Source organism: Hoplias malabaricus, chromosome 4, assembly GCF_029633855.1.
Source record: "Hoplias malabaricus isolate fHopMal1 chromosome 4, fHopMal1.hap1, whole genome shotgun sequence".
NCBI lineage: Eukaryota > Metazoa > Chordata > Actinopteri > Characiformes > Erythrinidae > Hoplias > Hoplias malabaricus.
In genome coordinates this window covers 48,668,181-48,681,586 of record NC_089803.1, presented here as the reverse complement: position 1 = coordinate 48,681,586, position 13,406 = coordinate 48,668,181, and the positions used below count along the sequence as shown (strand labels likewise).

Sequence of the window (13,406 nt, the reverse complement as noted above, 5' to 3'; positions counted from 1 at the left end):
ACTTTTGCTTTGGGCAAATTGGGTATTGCCTTTGTACCAATAGATTAGTATTGGTCCGCTTTGCTTTAGTTAAACCATAATCATGCCTAAAAAAGTTATACCAGTGATAGTATATTCATTTGAGTCTAATAGAACAGTAGGATTATAAAGTGGGGACACTGTGATAAATGCATCTAATTTGTTGTTCTTTAGGTTGTAGTGCTCTGTTTTGCTGTGTTCCTGGGCAGCTTCTACCAGGGATTGAGTCCTTGCTCAATAGTCACAAAAACTGACATTTCCAGAGAACTCAACATGCAGGAGTCCTACACTGCTACAGGTATTACATTTCTGTAGTTGCACTAATATAAGGGATTTTATATATACATACATACATATATATATATATATATATATATATATATATATATATATATATATATATATATATATATATATATATATATGGGAATGGTTGGTGATATTAACTTCCTGTTTCCTGTTTGTGGCACATTAGTATATGGGAGGTGGGAAACCATGGAGGTGGGAGACCATGGTGGCCATTTTGAAGTCGGTCATTTTGGATCAAACTTTTGTTTTTTCAATCGGAAGAAGGTCATGTGACACATCAAACTTATTGTGATGGGATTATTCACAAAAAAAAACAAAACAATGGTGTGCATGGTTTTAATGTAACTTTATTCTTTCATGAGTTATTTACAAGTTTCTTCAATTCCATTGTGTTGAATTGTCAATGCAGCCCTCTTCTCCCACTCTTCACACACTGATAGCAACACTGCAGGAGAAATGCTAGCACAGGTTTCCAGAATCCATAGTTTTAGGTGCTGCACATCTTGATGGTATGGTGTGGTATATGGGGTACAAAGATAGTGGGGCCATTCTTCATCAGTGGAAACCTCAAGGCCACTGGATATGCGAAATTACTACATGATGATGTGTTTTCCTCTTTATGCACTGAAGCTGGCATGTTCCCTAAATTTTTCCAACAAGATGGTGCACCACCATATTATGGGTGTCAGGTCTGAGCATTTCTAGATGAACAGTTTCCTGGAAAGTGGATTGGTCATCGTGGGCCAGTTGAATGGCCCCCAAGGTCTCCCGATCTGACCCCCTTAGACTTTTATCTTTTGGGTCATCTGAAGGCAATTGTCTATGCTGTGAAGATACGAGATATGCCGCACCTGAAATAACGGATACTGGAAGCCTGTGCTAGCGTTTCTCCTGCGGTGTTGCTATCAGTGTGTGAAAAGTGGGAGAAGAGGGTTGCATTGACAATCCAACACAATGGACAGCACTTTGAACACATTTTATAAGTGGTCAGAAACTTGTAAATAACTCATGAAAGAATAAAGTTACATTAAAACCATGCACACCATTGTTTTTTAATTGTGAATAATCCCATCACAATAAGTTTGATGTGTCACATGACCTTCTTCCCATTGAAAAAACAAAAGTTTGATCCAAAATTGCCAACTTCAAAATGGACACCATGGTCACCACCCATCTTGAAATGTTTCCCCCCTCCCATATACTAATGTGCCACAAACAGGAAGTTAATATCACCAACCATTCCCATTTTATTAAGGTGTATCCATAATATAAAAGGCCCACCCTGTGTATATATATATGTATATATATGTTTTTTTTTACACACACACACACACAGTGGGGAAAATCAGTATTTGATACAATAGAAAAACATTCATTCATTCATTTACATTCATTCATTTATTATCTGTAGCCCTTATCTAGTTCAGGGTCGTGGTGGGTCCAGAGCCTACCTGGATTCATTGAGCGCAAGGTGGGAATACACCCTGGAGTGGGAGTAGAAAAACAGAACTTATATTTGGTACAGAAACTTTGTTTGCAATTACAGAGGTCAGACGTTTCCTGTAGTTCTTGACCAAATTTGCACACACTGCAGCAGGAATTTTGTCCCACTCCTCCATACATATATTCTCCAGATCTTTCAGGCTTCAGGACTGTCGCTGGGCAGCATTGAGTTTCAGCTCCCTCCAAAGATTTTCTATTGGGTTCATGTCTGGAGACTGGCTGGGCCACTCCAAGACCTTGAACTGCTTCTTACGGAGCCTCCCCTTAGTCACCCTGGCTGTGTTTCAGGTCATTGTCATGCTGGAAGACTCACCCTTCAATGCTCTTACTGAGGGAAGGAGGTTGTTGACCAAAATCTTGTGATACATGACCCCAACCATCCTCCCTTCAATACAGTGCAGTCATCCTGTCCCCTTTGCAGAAATGCACCCCCATCTTCATGCCTGGGACAGTGTTCTTTGGGGTTCACTCATCCTTCTTTTCCTCCAAACACAGCGAGTGGAGCTGATACCAAAAAGCTCTATTTTGGTCTCATCTGACCACATGACTTTCTCCCATGCCTCCTCTGGATCCAGATGGTCATTGGTGAACTTCAAATGGGCCTGGACGTTTGCTGGCATGATCCAGGGGAACTTGTGCGCCCTGCAGGATTTTAATACATGACGGCATTGTGTGTTACTAACGGTCAGATTTCAGACTGTGGTCCCAGTTCTCTTCAGGTCATTAACCAGGTCCTCCCATGTAATTCTGGGCTGATTCCTGACTTATCTCATCCTTTTCCCACAAGGTGAGATCTTGCATTGAACCCCAGACCGACAATTGTCACCAAACTGCTTCCCTATTGTCCTATAGCCCATCCCAGCCTTTTTCAGTTCTACAATTTTGTCCTAGGTTGTCCTTAGATAAGTCTTTGGTCTTGGGCATGGTGGAGAAGTTGGAGCGTGATTGATTGAGTGTGTATGTACTTTCCCACTGTGTGTGTGTGTTTTTATATATATATATATATATATATATATATATATATATATATATATATATATATATATATATATATATATATATTGCAAAGCCACCCTGAACTCCTGCCCAAAAATACGTCTGAGTTCACCTACCCATTTCAACCCTTACGGGTGTGGTCTGTATGAAACATACATGTATCTACAAGACTCGGCACAGCTCTTTGACTTTTCCACTGGCCAAATCTGCTCCCTAGAACTGGGTAGGTTTTCAGTCCCAGCTCACCTGAGGTTCCAACCTTGCAGAGTAGGTACTAAATGGTGACGTGTAAAGCCTACAGAGTGCTGATTGGCCAGAGCCATGTCAATCACCACAAAATGCAGAGCTCAATCAAATTCAGCACAAACACACTGGATAACATTTCTTAAGTTACAGCAGCTTTCACATTTATTTTTATTGGACTCACAATGGCAGCTCGTAACTTTACCTTGAGGTATTTTTAAAAGGTTTATATGCTCCTTAGGCTGATTGCAGACAAACATTTCCAGTGAAAGCTGAACAAGTTAAAGTAAAACTGTGAAAAATGGGGCGTGGAGCTGTGTTCCGTCCAAAATGCAAATACAGGATGTGTAAACAGTGCCTAAAGTTGTTGTGGTTTTCAAAGCCAGCCATTCCTGTTATGGACAGGGTTTTTTGACGTCACCGACTCCATTTCATGGGTGAGTCCTGCCAGTGGAAAGGTGGCAAGTTTTAAACAAACCAAGCCGTGTTGAGTCATGTAGAGCTGGACCCATGTGGTGGAAAACACCATTATATTTGTATAAACTCACTTAACAGTTTCATAATGTTGACTGTTATTTATAATTTGTGTAAAATTCAACAGTGAAATCCAGGAACCTGCTAGCCTATGAGGAACATCGGGGGATTGAGGAGTTACAACCCTCTGGACTGGGTGGGGACTATCCAGAGTGGGATGGTCAAGTAAATGTCATGGCCGTATGGCACTTGGACCAGCAGCTCAGACACAAACAGGCAGAGACACAGGCAACAGAGCTCCACCCACCCTTCATTCAGAACAATGGAACAAATATGCAAAAACCCCTTGTCATAAACATGAACACACACAGGTGACTATTAGATGCTAAAATCCCTTGAAAAATTCTTGTGTTTGTTAACTTGTATGTACAAACCCATGTTACAAAAAAGCTGAGGCATTTTGTAAAATGCAATAAAATAAAATCTAAGATCTCTTTATAAAGGTATTTAAAGAAATCAGGTACAATAAAAGATTTCCGGTGTTAACATTGACCAACCTGGTTATATTTTAGATTTAGACCCTGTTTATGTAATTTTGTATTTAAAAATTGTAAATTTGAGGTCTGCAAAACACTAGGAAAAAAAAATGTATAGAATTAATCTACATTCACATTACCAATAAATCTGTCAAACTTTTATTTATATAGCAATGTTCAGACAAATTAATATTTGCATATGAAATTCCTAATTTTTCACTGCTACCGCTAGAATACCAGCACTCTTCAGATGTGAAACTGCTGAGACAATATGCAAGAGGGTTTACAGCACTGATTGCTGGCCTCACACTCAGTGTGGGTGATAGCTACATATAAAACATTGTGTTAGACATTTTGCAGAGTATGTGTGTAGATGCCATTATTTTAAGGATCTAAGTCATGCACTACACAGGGCTTGGAGACCCAGTTTGACCTAAATGCATGTATGTGTGCATACATGCCATTTCAGGGACTGATATGTTAGCAATACAGCCAGATAAATGTTACTTACAGCGCCCTCCATAATTATTGGCACCCCTAGTTAAAATGTGTTAAAAGCCTTAAAAAATGAATAAATGTTTTGTTGCAGAAGCATAATCTCACTCTGAAAAAAATGTGAAAAAACAACATTCAACTCAAGTGAAAAAATAAATCAAGAAAAAATCCTGACTAAGAAATTATTTCCCATAAAAACGACCTGTTCCACAATTATTGGCACCCTTAACAATTTCTTGGAAATAAATGTATTTGAACCATTTATGTAATTTCTACTGTAGTGTATGAAGTGGATCAAAGTATCTAGGAACCTTAAATTAGTAATTCATCACTTCCTGTTTCCCTGGGGTATAAATATGGCGTTACACAGAGGCCTATTTCTCTTACTCACTCTTAAACATGGGAAAGACAAGAGAACACACTATTCAAGTAAAGCAGATGTGTGTCGACTTATAAATCAGGCAATGGCTACAAAAAAATAGCCACTCACATGCAGATGCCCTTATCAATCTGAGCAATCTGTCAGAGCAATCATCACAAAGTTCAAAACATCTGCAACTGTGACAATGCCTTGAAGAGGACACAAGTGTATCTTGCACCACACACAGTGAGAAGGATGGTCAGAGAAGTAAAAAGTTCTCCAAACTCACTGTAAGAGAACTGAATCAAATGGTGGCTTCTTGAGGTTATGAGGTCTCCCAAACAACCATCAGGCAGCATGCACGAAGAAAGCCTTTTCTGAGTTATACTGTGTAAGTGTAAACAGATGGAGTTTGCCAAGCGGTACTGGGATTTTAACTGGGACCGTGTGCTTTGGTCAGATGAGACCAAAATAGAGGTTTCTGGCAACAAACACTATAAGTGGGTCTGGGGTAAACACCAAGGATGAGTACACAGAAAAACACCTCATGCCCACTGTTAAGTTTGGGAGAGGATCGATGATGCTGTGGGCCTGTTTCTCCTCCAGAGGATCTGGGAACCATGTAAGGACACATGGAATCATGAACTCTTTGAAATATCAGGACATTTTGAATCAGAATCTGGTGGCCTCTGCCTGAAAGCTGAAGATTGGCCGTCACTGGGTCTTTCAGAAAGATAATGACCCTAAACATGTGGCCAAATGGTTCACAAGGCACAAAATCAAGCCCCTCTCATGGCCATCTCAGTCTCCGGACCTCATCCCAATAGAAAACCTATGGGGTTATCTGAAGAGGAGAGTGCATAGAAGAAGACCCAGGATCCAGGACGATTTAGAGAGGTTGTGTAAAGAGGAATGGTCGAAGAGGCCTCTTTCTGTATTCTCCCATCTTGTGAAGAGTTATATGAGAAGATTAAGTGCTGTCTTGTTGGCAAAAGGAGGTTGTACAAAGTACTAACACCAGGGGGCGCCAATAATTGTGGCACACATGATTTTGTTCAAAAGATTTATTTCTTAATGTGGGATTTTTTTCACACCAAATAAAGGCATTTTAATTAAAGCTTAGATTTTTCTCTCTTTTTTTGCATTGTTGTATTATTAAAAAAATAATTTATTAGAAGCCAAAGAGCACTTCTTAACCAGGGGTGCCATATTTAGGAAGGGCGCTGTACATTAATGACTATGTCCTGTCAATGTAACCAAATCTGAGCAAAATGTGACAAAAAACATTGGAAATGTTTAAATTAGGCTTGTAATGTGAATGTAGGCTTAATTTTAAGAAGTTATTTAAAAACACATCCACAAAAGGCTCCATTCTTGAAAGACAAGACGGATCACTAATTCTAAGAAAATTCATAAGAGATCACAAAAAGAACATTTACTGGCATTTAAAGCACAAGATTTTGTGAAATTATTCAAGATAAAAATAAGTTTGTTTTGGGCAGGGCCAGAAATCACTGTTGAAAATGTGTGATCTTTGAGCCCTGACAAGATATTTTATGAGACATCATACTACTGTGACAATGAGCCTCACAGACTTGGAAAAAGTATGCTGATGCTCCAAGAAATGCAATTTGAAACACTATTATATAAAGAGAAAGCTATACATTAAATCTATGCAGACATGCCACTGAGGTTTGTGTGTTTAAATTCAAGTGGATTATACAAATCAGAAGCATATATTAGAAATATAGAGAGCCATCAAGGTCACAACTAGTCTCTGGTTATCTTAGCAAGACAAAACTAGACCTAATTCTGCACTTGCTACAGCAGTGTGAATTTATAGACAAAGAAGGTAGGTGCTTGACTGGCCTAAATTAAAAATTCTAATTAAAAGGAAAGGTGACATAGCATACTCGTACCCATGTCTACATTTTAGGAATGTGTTATAGGAAAAAAACAAACAAACAAACAAACAAAAACACACACACACACACACACACACACATATATATATATATATATATATATATATATATATATATATATATATATATTTATATTTTACAAAATACATACAAGTTCATGGGTGAAAATATTGGAGATCTTGTCCTTGTTTATTTAAAAAGTGAATGAACACATCACATTTTTCTTTTACTATTTTTTATCACCATTTTACATAACTTTGGAAAACAGGGTTGTAAAATAAAACAAGCTTTAAAAAATATTTTCCACTTTTATTTTGGGCACGTAGATAACTTTTGGTCAAATTATTAATATATTGGAATAATGGGTTTATTCCTGTATGTAAAAACAAATCTTTATTTATATATTTATTTATATATTTTTGTGTTAAATATACAGCATGACCATATTAACATACATGTGTTGTATTTCTTGTCTTCTGCAGTACTGTTCAGTTGTCAGATGAGACTCCTAAAGTCATTGAGTTGGAGAGAACAGTGAACAAGCCATCATGAGGCAGGCTGGTCATCCTCAAGCCAAGACATGGGCCATTTCTGTATTTATACATTTATACTATAGTTCCAAGTAGTGTTCAGCACACTCTTTTCTCTCTTTTTTATTTTGGGTGGGTAAAGAAAACAAATATAGATATTGGATTTTTTTATACATTTTATTATTTTGTTTTAGGTGTTTTTCCTCCACGTCTATAGACTATATATCAGCTTGAATGCAATTTCCATTGCTACTAAAGAAGGTGTTTTTTTTTTTTTTACCGCTGTTCACCAGTGTCTTGGAACTGTATTCACAAAGTGTACAAATTTAATTACAAAAGAAAGACACAATTTGTCACTGATGTGAAGTACAATATCAGCCCTGGAGCAGAAATAAAATATAGCACTCTTTTTGGTGCATATCTTAATCAGATGTGAGTGAATGTAAATTAATAAGTGAGTTCCAAGAGGTTTCAGTCTCTTAAGGTACTTTACATGTACAAGCCTGAAAAGCATTTATGTTTCTCCATTAAAAAATAAAAAAGTTGACAGAGTTTGAAACTCAGCTAAGTACGGAGCCCCTAAAGTCTCTTGGTGGAAAAATATTATTTAGAGACTTTGTTTGTTCCGTCAATTTAGTAATCCTTTCCCTCATTTTAGTTATTTGTTACCTCAATTTAATAATCCATTCCCTCAATTTAATAATTTGTTCCCTTGATGTAGTAATTCATTCCCTTAATTTAGACAAACATTACACAGGCTATAATTTTATCTTTTTTATAATTATAACACACATTTGATCTCTCCTGTCCATTCCTTATTTACACATTACATCCATGTTTTAATAGACTAAAACATTAATAGTTCAGTTTGAGGAGAGAGTAAATAAAGGCAGAATTTTGAATCTGACGGGGCTCATTTTTAACTGAGCATTCAGCTGAAGACGGGACAAATTTTTATCTTAGCAAGACAAACTTAGACCTAATTTTGCACTTGCTACAGCAGTGTGAATTTATAGACAAAGAAGGCAGGTGCTTGAATGGCCTAAATTAAAAATTGTAATTGCAAGGAAAGGTGACATAGCACACTCATACCCATGTCTACGTCTCTACATTTTGGGAATGTGTTATAGGCATGAAATAAAAAAAAAAATTCTTGTCCTTGTACTTTTGTTACTTAAAAAAATTGAATGAACACATTACTGGTTATTGTTTTTACACTTTTCATTTGAGGTTTTGACATACATATTATATGTGCAGTGCCAGATTGAAACTGGAATTTTTGGGCCACATTTTCGCGGCGATGCCTTTATTATGCATTATAGCATTATTATTTTTTAAGAGACTTTTTACGGTAGATTGTTATTGTAAAGTGTAACTTACTCATGATTAGTAAATGAACCACAAGGGTTGCTATTTCACACATCCTCATTCACATTCAGGGATTAGCCTAATGCTATTGTGTGCTTGGCATCAATGACACTTGAATTAAACCAATTAAAAAAAACACCCATTTATTGACAGCATTAACATAAACATAAATGTAAAAGTTAACAACTATATGAAATGATTGCAGTCAGTTTAAATAACAGTTCTCAGATTATTATGGAGTAATTATGTCATGCCTGGTGGCATTAGTATTTTTTTAAATGGAAGTTAATATATGTTGAATCAATGGGAAATATAATAAAAGTGGCATGCAACCCATTTATTTAGTCCACAACCACATTTAGTAGTCAATGTCTTTCATATATATCTTTCTTCTGTCTATAAAAAGTTATATGCAACATTATGTCGTCTACACATGCATCTTTGTATGATATTTATGTTATGGTGAACTTTTAAATATTTTATGTTAGAATATAATTTATTGGAAGTTGAAACAAATGCAAATTCCACAAAGGTATGATTTGTAAATACCTGTGGATTTACTGTATTGCTGAGGCCAGAAGTAGACAAAATGCATTTTGTGACTTACCTACGAAGAGGCTGTATTTAAAGCATATCAAAGCAGAAGACATAATGGACTAAAAACAAAGGTTGATTTTTGTCCCCTTCAAAACAATCTGCTGTTGTTTTGTTCTGTGATGTTAGTAATTGAGTTGAGCTATACAACCAGCCTTAAATAGATCCAGAAACACAGACTTTTCTAAACATAGTAATGGGGTAATGTCATTTTTTAAGGGGGCCAAGCACTGAAGGTGCTTGAGCCACTATTGCTTTTGCTTGGATTTTTAGGGGTCCAAGCACTGAAGACAGACTTTATATTTGGTCAACAGACAATAAACCCTCCAACAGTACAATTAAAGTTATGTAATAACATAATTTTGGGAGTAGGACCATGCCCAAACACCTCCTCTAAGCCCTATATATACCCCGCAAATCCACGTTGATCTGCGTTGGACAAACTTACTCCCACCTCCACCCTGTCTCCAACCATTTCTCGTATTCATTTTTTCAACAGGGGGATTTTATACCAACCAAACACATTCAGCTGACAGTGCCCTGTGTCCACTGAGACAACCAACACAAACTGCTGCAAGACATGAGCTACTCTTTCTGATTTTATATCTATAAAGTGAACCAACAAAATAGGGGTATCTAACAGTGTGGACAGTGAGTTGACACAGGTGTTAAAATATCCAGCACCCCTGCTGTGTCTGATCCACTCATAAGACTGCAACACACACTAACATATACCCACAATGTCAGTGTCACTGCAGTGCTGAGAATGATCCATTATCCAAATCATATCTGCTTTTTTGGGGGTCCTCAACATTGGTTCAGAATCCAGGGTGAAACTCCAGAGTGAGTTCTGTGCTCTGTGCTGTCTCTGTAACTCAAGCCTCACTGTCATGTGTCTGCTGGCCAGAAATTCCCCCACTCATCCACTACCCCTATGCACACTAGCACAATGCACACTGACATATCACCACAATATGAGTGTCACTACAGTGCTGAGAAAGATCCACCACCCACAGCTTATCTGCCCTTTGGGGTTCCTGGACATTTGGGTGAGAAACCAGGGTGAAATTCCAGAGTGATTTCTGTGCTCTTTGATTTCTCTGTCACCCACTACTCCTCCATCTCACACTCCATCTCCACAGAGACATCATAACACCAAGGACCACCCTAAAAACACTACAAAAACTTGGTTTGTGTTCCCTTGCAAACATAATTGTATTCCTTCGCAAAAACACAACTGTGTTCCCTCGCAAATACATTGCGCTCCTTTGCAAATGTTTTATGATACACAATTGTCTTTGTGGCTCAGTCAACACATCAGGACACTACAGTTTCCAGGGAAATCCAGCTACTTGAAACAGATATTATATATGTATTTGTCTCAACTTTCACATAGTTTCATTGCCAGTGCGCATCATTCATACATGTGTAAGGAACTGCCTAACATCAGAGAGGTTGTGAACAACAAGTTTATATACGTTTGGTAACATCCTGAAAGTGCTAGTCAGAACGCCGTAGTTCCATGTATCTCCATATTAACAGGTGTATGAGACGTAGGCGGCTTTGTGAAAGAAAGTGAAACTGTGGACAGCTTGGTTTTTTTTTTATTGTTATTGACTGGGGTAGGGGTCAAGCTAAGAATCTTAACGAAAAACCTTTACCAAGCAAAGCCTCTCGCAAATATCCGGTCATTCAATAACATGATGGATGGTGTAAGGCAGTGACGCAACACAGATCTCAGGGCATATTGCGGACTGATTTTTACAGATACGTGACTCCAGACATGGCTGTGGTGCTAGAGCCGGTCGCTACACCATGCATTTTGTTTTATCAGGGAATTCTGTTTTTTTAAAGCTGCAGTAAAAACAGGATACCATTTTCTGCCAGAACTGACTTTTACACACACACACACATTACTCCAATACACTACCAATAGCTACACATTTATTCAGGTGTTCACTCTCCATTCTCTCCCACTGTTTGGAAACTGTTAAGGTATATTTAAACATAAGGCCTTAAACACAGTATTAAGAAATGTTCACTGTTCTGTATGTTTAGACGCATCCTCTGTGTCTGTGCTCCAAAGAGAGAAATGTTTAGGATAAGCTGTCAATGAGGGTTGAAGACTATAAATTTTACCCCTCCCTTAGTCCCTTAAACATGCAAATGTAGACCAACCTCTACGTTCACCATATTTGGAAAGGAGAAAGAATCATATAGACAGGCAGGGGTCTTACCCAAGGGGGAGAGAGAAAATAGAGATGAGAGAGAGAATATAGAGAAGGAGAGAATGGGTAGAGACCAGAGACGTGTGTGCACTGAGTTGGAAAACTCTCTCACGGGATCCTTAAGAACCCGTAAGACACTGTTTCTGTAAATTAAGATGTATTTACACCTTTAACTATGTCTGCAGAGATTCTTTTCCATCACCTGTCTTCACAATACAGCAAAGTTAACAACACTGTATTCATTGTCTGTATGCCTATACTGTCCACGTAACCTTTGTCCATGCACTTGCACTTTAAAACAAGCACTTAATCAACAGCAAGCACAGTACTACAGAGCCCACAAAGTATTTCGGAATGCAATTGTGTTTGCGAGGGAATGCAAAACTATTTGCAAGGGAATGCATTATCTTTGTAAAGGAACGCAAAATCAATAGTCGTTTTCCCCCAGTCCCTTTAGGAGCTCCATATTTATCTGAACTACAAACGATTGCACAGACCAAACCATAAGCACTTGGTCAGTAGGTAGTAAACCCTCCAGCTACTCAGGTGCAAAAAAAACCTTGACCTTAAGGAGGCGCTACAGCAAGGGATAACACATTTTCTTACAGGGCTCCTACCACGTGAGGCGTAAAGTTGAAAATTTCCCCCTTAATTCCTTGGGTCCTGCCAAACCAAAAAGGTTGGTACAACCACTTGTCACATTGTGGGGTGTAGGGGAGTATCAGGGTGGTCAGAGATATCAATGGGAACAGAGGTAATTGCAGAGACTTTTAATGAACACAAGGGAACTAAACCAAAAAGGCTAAACACTGGAGCTAAACACTAAACAAGAACAGATCAAAAGGGGCAAGACACTAAACTGTAAGCTGAACATTAAACAAGAAGGGTAAACACTAAACAAGAAGGTTAAACAAGACAACTAAACAAGGTGGCTAAACAGAGCAGAATACGGAAACTAAACAAGAACTAAACAGAGCAGGCTAAACACTTAACAGAGTAGTGTCACGCCTTCGTCCTGTCAAGTCTATTGTCCCCGGTCATGTGCTCCTTTTAGCACATGGCTATGTTTTGTTTATGTCCTTGTCTCCGCCCTCGTCCCGCCTTTGTTCCGCCTCCTCGTCCGTGTCATGTGTTAACCCGTCCTCCTCGTTATCTGTCCAGGTGTGTCTCGTTTGTGTCAGTATTTAAGCCCTCTTGTTTCACGTCCTGTTTGTCGTACATTTCTCCTTTGTCCGTTGTCATATCAGTCATGTTATTTAGTGTCTGTCTGTCTGTCTGTCTCTGCAGTTTGACTTTAGTTGTTTCAAATCTAGTTGTTTTGTTTCCTTTCACCGTAGCGCTCCCCAGTCTAGTCTGTCTATGTGTTAGTTTAGTTTCATTTCGAGTTGTGTTGTTTCTACTGTTGCCTGTCGTTGTTTTGTTATATCTTTTGTTATAATTAAACTTTATCTGTGCTTTAGCAAGTGCGTCCGCTTCTGTCAGTCCGCCCCGTGATCCGTGACAGAATGTACGACCCATACATGGATGCAGCTAGCTTGGACTACTTTGTAAGGAGGGGTGCTATTTGCCGGACTCCATTTCGAACAAGCCCTAAATATCCAGTGGAGGAGGCTTTAAGAACAGCATCAGAATGGAGTCCACGGCTCCAGCCCAGGCCCGGCGCGGTTCCTTTCCCTCCTACAGAGGACTCGATTCGAGACTCAATGGATTATTCCAGCGAGAAGCTAAAAGAAGTCCAGGCGAATATAATCCAGTCTCTAATCGAGTCAAGGACTTCAATAGAGTCGACTCCTGAATCGATTGACTGCTCCTACGGGAGAAATCGA

The 13,406-nt window shown here is 38.5% G+C and overlaps 1 protein-coding gene across 4 annotated transcripts in view; it reads left to right on the top strand.

Annotated features, from left to right (window-relative positions):
- The window catches only part of creb3l2 (cAMP responsive element binding protein 3-like 2), a 56,453-nt gene extending 47,307 nt beyond the window's left edge, over window positions 1-9,146 (top strand). For 2 of the 4 annotated variants that reach the window (XM_066667179.1, XM_066667180.1), the window contains exons 11-13: window positions 193-316; window positions 3,671-3,914; window positions 7,343-9,146. In XM_066667179.1, the coding sequence (XP_066523276.1) occupies window positions 193-316; window positions 3,671-3,914; window positions 7,343-7,412 (438 nt within the window). In that variant the 3' untranslated portion in view covers window positions 7,413-9,146. The remainder of the gene's footprint in view (window positions 1-192; window positions 317-3,670; window positions 3,915-7,342) is intronic. The other 2 variants (XM_066667182.1, XM_066667181.1) reach the window with 1 other exon arrangement.
- Window positions 9,147-13,406: the final 4,260 nt, after the last annotated feature.